General features: G+C 42.0%; 2 protein-coding genes across 6 annotated transcripts in view; one reads left to right on the top strand and one right to left on the bottom strand.

Moving 5' to 3' along the window:
* Positions 1 to 4,705, bottom strand: part of VMP1 (vacuole membrane protein 1) — a 136,688-nt gene extending 131,983 nt beyond the window's left edge. The window contains exon 1 of one of the 2 annotated variants that reach the window (XM_021928255.2): positions 4,583 to 4,705. The gene's annotated coding sequence lies outside the window, so the exon portion shown is untranslated. Of the gene's footprint in view, positions 1 to 4,260 lie in introns of both variants that reach the window. The other variant, XM_021928256.2, reaches the window with a different exon arrangement.
* Positions 4,706 to 4,717: 12 nt separating this feature from the next.
* PTRH2 (peptidyl-tRNA hydrolase 2) lies at positions 4,718 to 15,701 on the top strand. Of its 4 annotated transcripts, XM_021928258.1 has the most exons (3): positions 5,889 to 6,001; positions 13,140 to 14,142; positions 15,032 to 15,701. In XM_021928258.1, exons 2-3 carry the CDS (start codon positions 13,990 to 13,992, stop codon positions 15,569 to 15,571), a joined length of 693 nt encoding a protein of 230 aa, XP_021783950.1. In that variant the 5' UTR covers positions 5,889 to 6,001; positions 13,140 to 13,989; the 3' UTR covers positions 15,572 to 15,701. The 4 variants fall into 4 exon arrangements, with proteins under 4 accessions (XP_021783952.1, XP_017805531.2, XP_031512900.1 ...); XM_021928260.1 differs by lacking the exons at positions 5,889 to 6,001; positions 13,140 to 14,142 and adding an exon at positions 4,718 to 4,948; XM_017950042.2 differs by lacking the exons at positions 5,889 to 6,001; positions 13,140 to 14,142 and adding an exon at positions 4,740 to 4,957.
* The last annotated feature ends 411 nt before the right edge of the window (positions 15,702 to 16,112 follow it).

Genomic DNA, 16,112 nt, shown 5'->3' on the forward strand with positions numbered 1-16,112 from the left:
ACAAAATGAAGTGTATACTCAGATATTTATTTACTGGAACTTCATTAATAATGAGAAAACAACAAATAAGCAGCAACATAAAGCTATGCTTTTAAAAGAGGTCTGGGAAAAAGTTCTTGGCAATAGCTTAGGGGGCCACATGATGATAATGATCACAATCATGGTTAACTACATACTACAGACACTGTTCTAAATGCTTTATTTAAACCTATTCATTTAATCCTAACAAGAAAGGTATTGACCTCATTGTCTAGGAGGAAACTGAGATAGCAAGAAGTAAGAAGTAACTAATCCAAGGGTCGCATAGTAATAGAGTTGGAATTTGAAAAAGTCTAGCTTTATAGCCCTGGCTTTTAACACTACCTGCCTAGTCCTTCCAGATAATCTATAAAGAACAAAGTCATCATCAAAAAACTTAAGGACAAGAGAAAATACTCCCATGAACTACTGAAAATATTAAGTAGTCAAGAATACGAACAAACTCTTGAGCAATTATAGGTATATTAGCTGTGATATAATTACTCAATGGATTGCCCTTGCTTAATTTAAATATGCCTTAATCTTTAAGTATCACCTTTTATCTGACACAGAAAATTATCTCCTATTCAAATTTCCTTGATTCTGCAAACCAAGGAGCATATTTTAAAATGAGCTTTATATAAGGGTCTACATAATACCTAACTTCAGTTCAGCAAACTCTATCCAAAGCTGCTTTCCCATGCAAAATAAGGAATTTCTTGAGGCAATATGCTCTTAACAATTTACTACTCCCCAAAATATTTGCAAGGCTTTGTGAAAGCCGATTAACAATTTACAAAACCACAATAAAGTTATCACTTCAATTTGTCCTGTTTATTAGGATTCTCTAATCTAGAGTTCATTTCCACACCAAAATGGGAGACACACCAAGGGCACTTGGACAAAACAGGAATGACAGTAGCACCTAGCACCATCATCTTCGAGAAAGAATAAAGAGACTAAAAAGTTTGTGAAATCAATGGAACCAAAAAAAAGAGTACCCAACAATGCAAAGAATTAACTCTTCTACAATGACTATTTACCCGGAATTAAATAACTAGAGAAATGGCTCTATATATAATAGATAATTAACATAACAAAATATTAAAATTACAAACAGCTTGCAGAGGGTTTGGGTTTTTTTTGTTTATTTGTTTTTTAGTACGAGCAAATAATACAGTGCTCTCCTACTGCTTTTCCTTTTTTTTTTTTTTTCCCTGAGATGGAGTCTCCTCTGTTGTCCAGGCTGCAGTGCAGTGGCGCGATCTTGGCTCACTGCAACCTCCGCCTCTTGGGTTCAAGCTATTCTTGTGCCTCAGCCTCCTGAGTAGCTGGGATTATAGGCGTCTGCCACCACACCCAGCTATTTTTTTTTTTTTTTTGTATTTTTTGTAGACACCGGGTTTCACCATGTTAGACAGGCTGGTCTCAAACTCCATCTCAGGTGATCTCCCCGTCTGGGCCTCTCAAAGTGCTGGGATTACAGGCGCGGGCCACATCGCCTGACCAGTTCTCTCCTACTCTTTAGCAACAACATTCACGGCAGACACGTGTTACAAGGATCCTCTGTCATTTCCACTTGCCAGAAAGAAGATAACTCAACACATGACAGTCATGAAGCATGAACGTGGACAAACTATTCTGAAGAATATAACTGATTTTCTTTCCTTAACTATTACACTTCAAATCTAGCCAAGTACAGTTTTTGTTATGCTACAATTTATAAGACTAAACTAGCTAAAGAGGGAAAAAAGGTCTGTAAATAAGGTTTAAGTGTCTATATGTATATTCATGTGTATATGTGGATAGATCCCTTTAATACCTAAGAGTAATTATTTTCATGTGAACCAGGAAATATTACCAAACCATAATGAGATGCCTGGATACAACCCTGTTAGAACAGAAAGAACACTTCAGACCTTACAGTTCAGGTTTTAGCACTACCTAAACCAGATGACTGCAAACAAGCCAATTACTAATTACTGATTGTTTCTGAGCCTTAATTTTCTCCTCTGTGAAATAGGAATCTATTTATACGTTCACAGAGATTCCTTCTAATTCTAAATCCTGGTTTCAGCGAAATAATAAGGTTTCTTTTCTTTCTTTCTTTTTTTTTTTTTTTTTTTGAGACGGAGTCTGGCTGTCTCCCAGGCTGGAGTGCAGTGACGCAATCTCGGCTCACTGCAAGCTCCGCCTCCTGGGTTCACGCCATTCTCCAGGCTCAGCCTCCCGAGTAGCTGGGATTACAGGCGCCTGCCACCATGCCCAGCTAATTGTCTGTATTTTTAGTAGAGACGGGGTTTCACCGTATTAGCCAGTAGTGTCTCCATCTCCTGACCTCGTGATCCGCCGGCCTCGGCCTCCCAAAGTGCTGGGATTACAAGCCTGAGATACCGCGCCCGGCTCAATAATAATGTTTCTTATTTAACGTAAGATAGGACTACTTCTACTCTTTAGTTAACTATACATCAGCAAAAAACTTCAGCTTTTTCTGCACTTGGAAATTCTCAAGTGACTATACATGACAACCAAAAAGGATCAGATTTAAACTCCCAAATGCAAAACTATACTCATTTTCCAGGCACCTATTTATTAACCATGGTGACTAATTCAATGGATCACAGTATCAAACTATTCTTTGCTAACTTTACTGTGTTCAAAGATCATCTTAGAAAAGTATGTGATAATATTTTCAGATAATGATGCAAAGAAATAGTATTTTACACTGACATATCTCCAGTTCTAAGAGTGAAGTGATAACATATTTCCATTTATATAATAATTTCATGTTTACTATCTCATTTAATCTTTGTGACAGTTGTATGAAAGAAAGTGAGCAGAATTTTCATCAACACAATCTAGACCAGCTCAGAATGTTAGGTAACTTATTAGCCATTAACAAATGTTGGAGCCCAGACTTCAATCCAGATCTTCTGATTTAAAGTTTAACAGTCACCAAAATCCTAAAAAGTGGTGATTCAAGCCAAAAGCACGAAGTTGGAAAAGGGAGAAAAACTGGATAGTCAGTCCTTCAATTGAACATAAAGAATATAAGATCAGATTTGGCAGTTATATAATCAAGAAGCAAATTTATCGAATGTTAAACTAATGATACATCTAACTATCGTAATTCCATATCTCAAATTTCGTCACCTTGTTTCAAAGCCAAGCGTGAACAAATTTTCAAACTCAAAATAAGAAAAATATGTAAACTGACAAACTGATTAAACTAGTTATAGGTAAACTGGTAAAAGGCATCAAAACATGGTTCTATGTATATTTTCTTCTGGAATGTGACTCACAGAAATTAAACTGTATTAATCAATTGTAATCAAGTAGGATATATCCCTCAAAAGAAAAAGGCAACCTTCAGTGCTTTAAGATAATGTAGGCAAAGTAGTAAAATAAAAAATTTCTACTTGAGAGAGTCACTTCATACCTACACAAATCAGTCACATTTGTCTCAGTACCACCATCCCTCTTCCACAGTAAAAACATAAGCTACAATGCATACAATGATGCCTAGTAAATAAGTTTCTTCCTTTCATCATTTATGCTAACAACACACAACTAATATCAGAACCAATGACAATACAATTAGTAGGTAGTAGCAATTAGAATATTAAATTCTCTATCATGACAACACTAGAAACACTTGTACAAGCTTCTTCAAATGATCAATGCAATCTGTCCACAAAAATCTCTGACAAGCCCCAAAGTAGAAATGAAAGACGTTAACATTAGGACAAGGAGCGATGCTGCCAAAATACGTCAACAGTGGCCAGTCTACGTGTATTATTAGATTTTTACATGGAGTTGCAGGTAAATAAAAGATGATTGTGTAAAATCTTCTGGAGGTTATTAGTAATCTAGCAGTGTGACACAGGGCCACATATGGTTTCTGGAATTTTAGAGATTAAGTCGACCTTCACGTTTTACTGCAAATACCTCCACTGTAATAAAATATAGGGGTCGGGGACCAGGGGTTTGGAAAGGCAGACAACTCTTTTTCATGAAAGCAGTGAAAATGAGAAGTTCCTCTCCCAGGGCTCTGCGGAGCGAAGGCCCATTCCCTTGGCTACCCTGTACCACCAGCGCTTTAGATGGCACTTGCACGCCTGGATTTCGTTTAGAAGCGAATACATCTAGCATCATGCGCTAGAGGTTCGGGAGAGCAAAAACCAAACTGACAGATCCTGAGAAACAGCTCAGTCATCAGCAGAGAAGACCTTCTCCACTTACTCCAAGGTCCTGGACATCCCGGGACTAAGATGTTCTCTAAAGAAGCCTAGCAAGGCTTCCAAGTCCGCGGAGAGGAGAACGAACAGCCGGGAGTCCTGTGTCTGGGTTCAATGTCCGGGTGACCAGCCATGAGGAGGTGTCCCAAATAACCTGGCTACCGCCAGGGTGAGACATCCAGTCAGCAGCGTCCTAAAACACTGCTGGAAGTCGGAATCACGGCGCCCCAGATCTGCAATGCCTAAGTAGGAGAGTTCCGGAAGACGCCAAGCTCTGAGGACAGCCTCAGGCTTCGGTTCCCAATTCCCTGAGTTAGTTTACCTACCCGCTCCGACCCCGGCTTCTCCGGATCTCAGGATCCTGGAAGCTGCTCCTGACCGACTCTCACACCCGCCGCTGGGCTCCGGCCAACCGGAACCCGCTCACGTCACTTCCGGTCCGGTCCCTCTGCCCCCGGAGACCGCCTCCAGAAGGGAAACGTTCCTCCCTGCTTTCGTCGAGCTCGGTTGATCCTCGCGGGATTTCAGTTCGGCTCTTAGTGCGGACCCTGTGGGTGTAGCAAGAGGAAGAATGACTGCTCGCTTTGCGATTCTTGATCCGGAACTTGTTACCCAGGAACCCCGGAAGAGGTAGCTCAAGTGCTAGAAACGTGTTCGCTCTCCAGAAGTGAAGGCGCGAGTGAGGAAAAGAGGTACTGTAGGTAGGTTGGTTGGCTCCTTACAGGGCGAAGGAAACCAATATCATTATTAATTCTTTCTCCAGCAGGAACGTTTCTTTTCACTTCATTTCATTACCTACCTTCTTCATTTTCTCCTTTATAAACTGTCTTCCGCCCAGGGGCCGCTGAGCCCTCTGTTCCTGTTCTGCGAACCGTCCTTGGGAAGAAAGGAGCGGACTGCTGGGGAGGGCAGGACTCAGAATTTCTAGTTCCCAGCAAAGCCTCCATGTAGGCAGTATCGATGCTGTCTCTCTGAAATTGATAAAATGGCGAGCAGGCCTCACACCCTCAACTGGGCACTTACGAATATCCCCAGCGTTTCGAGCTGTCGAACTCTGCTTGGAAAGAAAAGGTTTCTAAGAATATAGTCGAAAATTTGGGGCCGGGCGCGGTGGCTCACGCCTGTAATCTCAGCAGTTTGGGAGGCTGATGTGGGCGGATCACCTGAGATCAGGAGTTCGAGACCATCCTGGCCAACATGGCGAAAACCCATCTATACTAAAAATACAAAAATTAGCCAGGCGTGGTGGCGCGTGCATTTAATCCCAGCTACTCGGGAGGCTGAGGCGGGTGAATCACTTGAACTCGGGAGGCGGAGGTTGCAGTGAGCTGAGATCGCTTCATTGCTCTCTAGCCTGGGCGACAGAGTGAGAGACTTCGTCTCAGAAAAAAAAAAAAAAAGAATAATTACCCCGCTTATCACACAAAGAGATTGCCTAGAGAGGTATTAATCCTTACTAACATACCCCAGACACTGTACTAGACTCAGGGAATATGCTGTGCAGGGAAAGTGAGACAGTGGCTTAAGGGTCAGAGAAGATTTGGGAAAGATTTGTTTGTTTATTTGTTTTTTTTAGGTTGTAAACTGCAGACTGGCGCAGTGGCTCACGCCTGTAATCCCAGCACTTTGGGAGGCTGATACAGGAGGATTGCTTGAGTCCAAGAGTTTGAGAACAGCCTGGGCCACGTAGTGAGACCCTGTGTCTTAAAAAAAAGATTATCAGGTGGAGCATGGTACAGGAGGAGGTAATGGGATCAACAGCACTACTGAAATGGGTTTACTGAGGCAGGGGAATTAGAAGGCACCAAGAGGAGGATTTTATAGGATGTACTTATTTTGTTCTGCTCTCATTGCCCAGAATTATTTATGAGACCACGAATGGTTATTTGTTTTACCTTAGACTCAGGCACTGAGCTTATTGATACGCTTGTAGTAAGTATACAGAAAAAGAGACAGACATGTTCTTTTAGAGGAGTTCGATGATAATCTGATCAGAGTAATATGAGATTAGAACATCCTAAAGAACAAAAATCTGTGTTAATTTTAGCATTTTTATGATTAGACATGCCATTGAGATATGGGACATAATAAATACACTTGTTAACTTTTGGATCTTTCACTGACTGTTCTCTGTTTTTTATCTTATTCGTGTATTTTTTTACTTTTTATTTTTTTGGAGATGGGGTCTTGCTTTGTTGCCCAGCCTGGGGTGCAGTGGCACGATCATGGCTCACTGCAACTTCCACTTTCCAGCCTGAGGCGCCCTCCCATCTTATCCCCTGAGTAGTTGAGAGTATGGGCATGTGCCACCACATCTGGCTAATCATTTAAATTTTTTGTAAAGATGAGGTCTCACTATGTTGCCCAGATTGGTTTAGAACTGGACTCAAGAGATGCTGCTGCCTCGACCTCAAGCAACTCCTTGAGGCCAGGAGTTCCAGACCAGCCTGGGCAACATAGCAGACCAAGTCCATACAAAAATAAAAATTTTTTTAAAAATTAGGAGGGTGTGGCGGCATGCGCCTGTAGTCCCAGCTACTTGGAAGGCTGAGGTGGGAGAATTGCTTGAGCCCCAGGAGTTTGAGGCTGTAGTGAGCCTCTGAACTCACTCATCATGCCCCTGAACTCTAGCCTGGGTGACAGAGGGAGACCCCTTCTCTTAAAAAAAAAAAAAGAAAGAAAAAGGCAACTTCTCTGTTTGATCCTCATATTTCTCATCTTTAAAATGAGGCTAATATATCTTCCTTTTTTTTTTTTTTTTTTTTTTTTTGAGATGGAGTCTCGCTCTGTCACCCAGGCTGGAGTGCAGTGGTAGGATATTGGCTCACTGCAAGCTCCGCCTCCCAGGTTCATGCCATTCTCCTGCCTCAGCCTCCCAAGGAGCTGGGACTACAGGCACCTGCCGCCACGCCCGCCTAATTTTTTGTATTTTTAGTAGAGACGGGGTTTCACCCTGTTAGCCAGGATGGTCTCGCTCTCCTGACCTTGTGATCTGCCCACCTCGGCCTCCCAAAGTGCTGGGATTACAGGCATGAGCCACCACGCCCGGCCAATATATTTTCCTTTTTATGTGTTCATAGCAACAATAAATGAGGTAATGGATATAAAGGATTTAGTGTGTTATCTAACACATAATAGCTTTTCTATATAGAGCAGTTCCTTCTCTAGACGGTACCTGAATCTGTGTATAGGATATTTGGTTGCTTTGCAACCTAGAAATTATTGCAGAGAATCTTAATTGTTGACATAGAGGTTACTATACCTTTTTAGAAATAATTGAATATTTGTTCAGTTTGGAGTCTGGTTGTTAGATTATCAAAGAAAAGTCCTGCTGATATGTAAGCATCAAATAGAAACTTGGCCAGGCGTGGTGGCTCATGCCTGTAATCCTACCACTTTGAGAGGCTGAGGCAGGCGGGTCACTTGAGGTCAGGAGTTTGAGACCAGCCTGGCCAACATGGTGAAACCCTGTCTCTACTAAAAATACAAAAATTAGCCAGGTGTGGTCGCGGGCGCCTGTAATCCCATCTACTTGGGAGGCTGAGGCAGGAGAATTGCTTGAACCCGGAGGCAGAGGTTGCAGTGAGCTGAGATGGCGCCACTGCACTCTAGCCTGGGTGACGAAGTGAGATGCCGTCTCAAAAAAAAAGAAAGAATTCTCTCTGTTTTGTGAGGTGAGGGCTGTACAGGCACTGGAACCATAAGTACTATGTCTGTGCAGCCCTGTCACCATATTTAGGCACTTGAGTGGAAGAGCACTGAAACTAGGTGCTCTACAGTTTACCCTATGTGACCCTCCTACTGTTGGTCATGCCATGTCAGTCTCCTTTGATTTCTAATGTTTATTTCCTCAGGATTATGTTTGAGTCCTTTCTTCATTCTACATATTTGTCCAGTGGCCTCATACTCTTCCATCTCTTCAGTAATTTCAATTATATGGTAAGGTCTCTCCAATCTATATTTCCAGCCCAGACCTTTCTGACTTTAAACTGATGTATCCTAGGCCCTTTAAGCTGATACATCTTTTTTTAATTCTTCTTTCTAGATATCTCTGAGATGTCTTTTGTTCGGAGCAAAACTAATTCAATATCTTTTCCATTCAAACCTGGTATTTCACCAAAATTCTCTATTTGTTCACATCTAAGTGTCATTAACTTCTCCCTTTCTTTTATCACCAGACTTCAGTCAGTCACTGAATCAGACTGGTGTACCTTAGACACTTTTTTCTTTCTCATTCTCACTACTGTTGTCTAAATGACCATCATCTCATCTAGACTGCTGGGAGAGGCCTGATATAGTAATGTTAAGAACAAGGGCTCGGCAGGGCATGGTGGCTCACGCCTGTAATCCCAGCACTTTGGGAGGTTGAGGTGGGTGGATCATCTGAGGTCAGGAGCTCAAGACTAGCCTGGCCAACATGGTGAAACCCCATCTCTACTAAAAATACAAAAATTAGCCGGGCCTAGTGGCACGCACCTGAAGTTCTCAGCTACTTGGGAGGCTGAGGCAGGAGAATCGCTTGAACCCCAGAGGCGAAGGTTGCAGTGAACCAAGATTGCACCACTGCACTCCAGCCTGGCAACAGAGCGAGACTCCATCTCCAAAAAAAGAAAAAAAAAAAAAGAACAAGGGCTCTGCAGGGCACAGTGGCTCACACCTGTAATCCCAGCACTTTGGGATGCCGAGGTGGGTGGATCTCCTGAGATCAGGAGTTTGAGACCAGCCTGGCCAACATGGTGAAACCCCATCTCTACTAAAAATACAAACAATTAACTGAGCGTGGTGGCGGGTGTCTGTAATCCCAGCTATTTGGGAGGCTGAGGCAGGAGAATCGCTTGAACCTGGGAGGTGGAGGTTGTAGTGAGCCGAGATGGTGCCATTGTACTCCAGCTTGGGCGACAAGAACAAGACTCTGTCTCAAAAAGAAAAAACAAGGGCTCTGTATTAAGGCGACCACTTATGAGCTAGGCAAGCTATAACTTGTGTACCTCATTTTTCTACATCTGAAAAATGGGGATCATAATTATATATATAGATGCTCCTCAACTTAGGGTGGGGTTATATCCTGATAAACCCATCATAAATTGAAAGTACCATAAATTGAGAGCCAGGCACAATGGCTCATGCCTGTAAACCCAGCTACATGGGAGGCTGAGGTGGGAGGATCATATGAGGCCAAGAGTTCAAGACCAGCTTGGGCAACATAATGAAACCTCTGTCTCTTAAAAAAAATTTTTTTTTTTAATTAGCAGGGTGTGCTGGTATGTGCTTGTAGTCCCAGCTACTGGGGAGGTTGAAGTGGGAGGATTGCTTGAGCTCAGGAGTTCGAGGTTGCAGTGAGCTATGATCACTTCACTGTATTCCAGCTTGGACAAAAGAGTGAAACCCTGTCTCTTAGAAAACGAAATATACGTTGGAAATAAATGTAATACACCAAACCTACCAAACATGGTAGTTCAGCCTAACCTACCTTAAACATGCTCAGAACACTTAATTTATTAGCATACAATAGGGCACAATCATCTAACATAAGGTCTACAAATGTTGAATATTTCATGTAATTCATTAAATACTGTACTGAAGGTGAAAAACAGAATGTTTGTATGGGTGAAGTTTCTACTGAATATGTATTGCTTTTGAACCATTGTAAAGTCAGAAAGCTTAAGCGAAACTATAGTAAGTCCATGACCAGCTCTGTTTACCTTGAAGTGCTGTTGGGTGCATTAAAGAAGACAATTGCTATAGAGTGTTTAGCCAGTGTGTAGCAAAACACTTAATAAATGTTAACTATTACTACATTATAGCAGCCTCTGAAATGATCTCCCTGTATCTATTGCCAGCTTCTAGTTCATTCTTTACATTGAAGGCAGGTATCTTTTAGAACAGGCATCCCTGTGGCCTGTTAGGAACTGGGCCACACAGCAGGAGGTGAGCGGTGGGCAAGTGAGTGAAGTTTTATCTGTATTTGCAGCCGCTCCTCATTGTTCACATTACCTCCTGAGTTCCATCTGATTAGCGACAGCATTAGATTCTCATGTGAGTGTGAACCCTGTTGTGAACTGCCCATGTGAGAGATCTCAGTTGTGTACTTCTTATGAGAATCTAATGTCTGATGATGTCACTGCCTCCCATCTCACCCCTGATGGGACTATCGAACACCTTTTTGTAACATTTACCAGTCTTGGAAGTATTTGTCTTCACTACTCATCTGTGAACAGCTGACAGTGGCCCGTATTCATCACTATATCCTCAGCTTAACAAGGTGCATGGCTGGCACATAGATAGCCAGTAAACATTTGTTTTATTGAACTTAACTTCTCTTGGTCTGAATTTCTTCATTTTTGATATGGCAGTAATCCTCACTTCTCAGTGGAACAAATAACACAATACATGTCAAAGTATTGTGGAAATTTTGAGCTATAAAAGCAAAGTTTTGGCCAGGCCCGGTGGCTCACGCCTGTAATCCCAGCACTTTGGGAGGCTGAGGCGGGCGGATCACGAGGTCAGGAGATTGAGACCATCCTGGCTGACATGGTGAAACCCCGTCTCTACTAAAAGTACAAAAAAAAATTAAAATTAGCTGGGTGTGGTGGCGGGCGCCTGTAGTCCCAGCTACTTGGGAGGCTGAGGCAGGAGAATGGCGTGAACCTGGGAGGCGGAGCTGGCAATGAGCTGAGATTGTGCCACTGCACTCTAGCCTGGGCGACAGAGCAAGACTCTGTCTCAAAAACAAACAAACAAAAACCACAGTTTTAAAACAGAATGAAAGAAATTCAAAATTGGGATTGGACCATTTCAAAACTATTGCTAAAGTGTAAGCTTCATTAAGGAATGGACTTTTTCAGCTTTGTGCACTCCTGTATCCCTTAGACCCTAGAACAAGGTCAATCAGTATTTGTGGAAGGGAAGCAGTATATCATAAAACTAAAAGAATTGAGAAAGTAGAAAGTAGTCACACTTCTATTTCAGATACCCATTCCTATAGCTATGCTCTGGGCTTTGTATCTCTTTGTAATCATTCATCTCCAAAATCAAAACCCCATGCATCGCTCTAAGTCTTTCCAGCTTACTTTCATCACGCCTGTTCTTCAACAGCATGTCTAGATAAATAGCATCCATCACTTTGTTGTCCATAAATCAGTCTTTGATAATACAGGTTGCTTTTTATCAGGTAGGCCAAAAGAGAAAAATGTAATAACACAGGTTGCATGGTCTATCATGTCAAACATTCTTACTTACCCTCATCCTAAATTCCCTTGTACCATTGTGTCTTGGGGCTTGCTCCTGGCATAATTTAAACTCAGATACATCCAACTACCATTCTAGTAGGAGGGGAGAGCAAAGGATGAGTGTGGATGGAGTTAGTTTGTATGTTTGGAGGAAGTGATTATTAGTCTTTTGGCTTCTAAGTACTACTGGAGAAAATCACAAATAGTATGTTGCTATTAAAAAGTCATCATTTATCTTAACCATGCTTTCAATATTCCTCTGCAATCCTGCCATATTTTGCCACACCTTTTATTTCAGCCTTTCTCTTCTCTACTCCATTTGAACTTCTGTCTGAGCACCTTCCCTCCGGGAGAATACTTTCCTGCCTTCAAATCCATGGACCTACCTGATTTAAAACTCAAATTGGGAAAGGTGTCCTTTTTCCTTTCCAAGGCCAAATCCCTTTATAAAGGCTTTCTCTATCTTGAGCATTTACCTGCCTGCCTTCTGGCTCCATCCCATTAACATTTAAATATGCTCATCCTTTCTTCTTAGGAGAAAAAAAAAATTGCTTTTCTTTGTCACCTTATATCCATTGCTTTTTCTTTTTGCTCTCTCTTGACCCCACCTCAAACGAATTTTTGCCCCACCAAAGACAATAACCCCTTTTATGTTAAAATTAGTGGAAAGAATGTTAATATAATGCCCTCACTTTAAAGAACATAAAGGAAATTTATAAGTACTTCCAGGGCTGTCATCTATGCCGTGTCAGTCATGCATGCACTGCACAATTCCAAGGGCACCACTTTACATTACAAATACAGTTCATTACAAATATAGTGGCCCCATGTTTATAAATGCTTAGATAATAGTCCACTAGAAAAAGAAACTGATAGTTGCTTGCACCTCTACATAGAAGCACTGTGAATCCAGCAGCCTCATTTGTAGACTGATGCAAGTGTTTTATTGGTGACTCAAATATTATGAACAGCTTTGCCGAAGTAGCAGCATTTTCTAAAATAATAAAGAATGACATTCCTTTGTTTTATGATGGTTACACTTCTGGAAAATTCAGTATGGACAGTCTCCGACTTAAGAATTTTCGACTTGGCCGGGCGCGGTGGCTCAAGCCTGTAATCCCAGCACTTTGGGAGGCCGAGACGGGCGGATCACGAGGTCAGAAGATCGAGACCATCCTGGCTAATACGGTGAAACCCCGTCTCTACTAAAAAATGCAAAAAACTAGCCAGGCGAGGTGGCGGGCGCCTGTAGTCCCAGCTACTCGGGAGGCTGAGGCAGGAGAATGGCGTAAACCCGGGAGGCGGAGCTTGCAGTGAGCTGAGATCCGGCCATTGCACTCCAGCCTGGGTGACAGAGCGAGACTCCGTCTCAAAAAAAAAAAAAAAAAAAAAAAAAGAATTTTCGACTTTAGGATGGTGTGAAAGCGATACCCATTCAGTAGAAACTGTACTTAAGGTTTTGCATTTTGATCTTTTCCTGGCCTAGTGATAATGTGGTACAGTACACTCTTGTGATGCTGGGCAGTGGCAGCGAGCCACAGCTCCCATCACGGGAGTGAACAACCCATCCTCTACTGTGTACTGTGTTGTCAGCTTTTTTGGATATTGTGTTTTGTGTTTTCACATTCCATCATGTCTACAAAATGTCCATCAGTGTCTCCTGTTTCTGGTGAGATAAAGAAGAGGAAGGCAATTACTCTTGAAACGAAACTCAAGATAATTGCCCAGCATGAAGGTGGCAAGCCAGTAATGGCCATTGCATGTGAGTTAGGACTTTCGCAATCCACGATTTCAACCATCTTAAAGGATAAGAAGCGAATCAGTGATGCAGCGAAATCGTCAGCATCAGTTAAATCCACTGTCATCACAAAGAAAAGGGCTGGACCGATTGATGATATGGAAAAATTACTTGTTATGTGGATGGAAGACCAGGTACAGAAGCGCATACCACTCAGCCTACTGATGATCCAGGCTAAGGCAAGAAGTCTTTTTAATATGCTAAAAGACCGTGCCAATGATCCTACATATACATAAATATTTAAAGCAAGTCATGGATGGTTCCAGCGCTTCAAAAGGCGTCATAATTTTCACAATGTAAAGATCAGTGGTGAGGCAACACGTGCTGGTAATGAAGGTGCCATAGCTTTTAAGGAACAGCTGCATGGGATAATTGTGGCTGAAGATCTTTGCAATAAGGAGCTGATTGCACTGGAGGAAGAAAGAAGTAAAGGAGTTGAGGCAGTGGAAGAAGTTATACCCACGGCACCTAGAAAGTTCACAGCAAAGAAACTGGCAGAGGCATTTGCTGCTATCAGCAGCGGCCTACAGATGTTAGAAGAAATGGACGTCAAATTATGAGAGATTCGCCACAGTTGACAGGCAGATACAGGATGCTCTTGCTTGCTACAGAGAAATATATAATGAAAAGAAACAAGCTGTACAGTCAAAACTTGGTGTCTTCCTGAAGAACAACACTATGCTTGCTAAACCGTCAACTAGTGTTGATGTCCCAATGCCTTCTACCACCTATTCTCGATGTTCATCAGAAGAGAGAGAAATTGAGGACCCTATTACATCCCCATCATCCAGCAATTAATTCATTTCAGTGCTTCAAACATTTTTCAGGACCACTGTGCTTTCAGCTGTGTACATTAATGGTGAGTACCCATACAACCATTCTGTTTTCCACTTTCAGTACAGTATTCAATAAATTACAGGAGATATTCAACACTATTATAACATAGTCTTGTGTTAGATGACTTTTGTCCAACTGTAGGCTTATGTAAGTGTTCTGAGCACATTTAAGGTAGGCTAGGCTAAGTCATGATGTTCTGTAGGTGTATTAAATGCATTTTTGGCTTACGATATTTTCAATTAATTGGGATATAACCCCATGGGAAATTGAGGAGCACCTATACATAGTAAAACTATGCAAAAAATATTTTGTGTTCTTATGTAAAATGATGTTGAGTTCTCATCTATTAAGTTTTTCAGCTGCACTAATGTCCAATGGGACAACTTTTCCTTTTGTAAGATTTTTAGCATCCTTGCTCAGGCTTAGTAAATTTCAGCATCTCACTCCAGGCCCATTAATGTGACAGTGAGGTTCTTCTGAGGGTCACTTATTTGATACCATCTCCATTGAGAACCCAGAACATTGTGAAAACACAGATTAGCACTATATTCCAGGAAAGGGGTGAGTTATTTTTGGTTTCTTTAAATCTTAGGCATCTTGGTAAAACAGAACATCTCCACAAGACTAAGGGAAGACTGAGGAATACAGTTTTTGAACTTTATGCAACTTTGTTTACATCAAGTTTCAAAATGACCTAAACTGTTTCATGTGGATGCTTGAATCTTTTCTAGTACACTGGTGGTGGGCAAGGGGGTGTTGGAAACAGGGCACAGGCATAAGATCCAAGATGTGTTTTGCCTTTTTTTCTAGATGACCTCATTAAGTGTATAGTCAAAATGTTTCTCTGATAAGCCTATACCTCTGTAAGTTGTTACTGCCGGATAGTGATAACTGTTTTCCTTTCCCTTAAGATGCCCTCCAAATCCTTGGTTATGGAATATTTGGCTCATCCCAGTGCACTCGGCTTGGCTATTGGAGTTGCTTGTGGCGTGTGTCTGGGCTGGAGCCTCCGAGTACGCTTTGGGATGCTCCCCAAAAGCAAGACGAGCAAGACACACACAGATACTGAAAGTGAAGCAAGCATCTTGGGAGAGAGTGGGGAGTACAAGATGATTCTTGTGGTTCGAAATGACTTAAAGATGGGAAAAGGGAAAGTGGCTGCCCAGTGCTCTCATGCTGCTGTTTCAGCCTACAAGCAGATTCAAAGAAGAAATCCTGAAATGCTCAAGCAATGGGAATACTGTGGCCAGCCCAAGGTGGTGGTCAAAGCTCCTGATGAAGAAACCCTGATTGCATTATTGGCCCATGCGAAAATGCTGGGATTGACTGTAAGTTTAATTCAAGATGCTGGACGTACTCAGATTGCACCAGGCTCTCAAACTGTCCTAGGGATTGGGCCAGGACCAGCAGACCTAATTGACAAAGTCACTGGCCACCTAAAACTTTACTAGGTGGACTTTGATATGACAGTAACCCTTCCATCACAGGTGTTTGAAGCCTGTCAGATTCTAACAAAAGCTGAATTTCTTCACCCAATTTAAATGTTCTTAAGATGAAAATAAAACCTATTCCCATGTTCTATGGTTGGCAGTTGTCATCTTGGGCTTAAAAAGAGTAGTTGGTTAAATGGTCTTGGTGGTTCAAGTGAGAGGCTGAAACAAATATTTAAGATGAGAGAAACAGGTCAATACAATTGGATTAAAAGGGAGGAAACAGCATTCCCCTATACATGGTTAGGTCCCTTTGTGTGTTGGTAGCCCTTCCCCGAGACTATGTCCCCCTGGAGGTCGAGGTTCAAGGGTATTCCCACTAGAGGCAAGCTGCAGTTTGTTCCCCTGCTGTCACTTTTTGGGTGACTGATAGCCTACTTTATTAATAGATACGGTCATCCTCAATGGAGTCCCATGGTTTATAACCTGTTTGAATTTTTGTCTAAAGGTTGAGGTTTTATAGCATTGATACAACCTGCTGTGCAGTGTTTCATATTCACCT

The sequence above is a fragment of the Papio anubis genome, chromosome 17 (genome assembly GCF_008728515.1).
Source record: "Papio anubis isolate 15944 chromosome 17, Panubis1.0, whole genome shotgun sequence".
Classification (NCBI taxonomy): domain Eukaryota; kingdom Metazoa; phylum Chordata; class Mammalia; order Primates; family Cercopithecidae; genus Papio; species Papio anubis.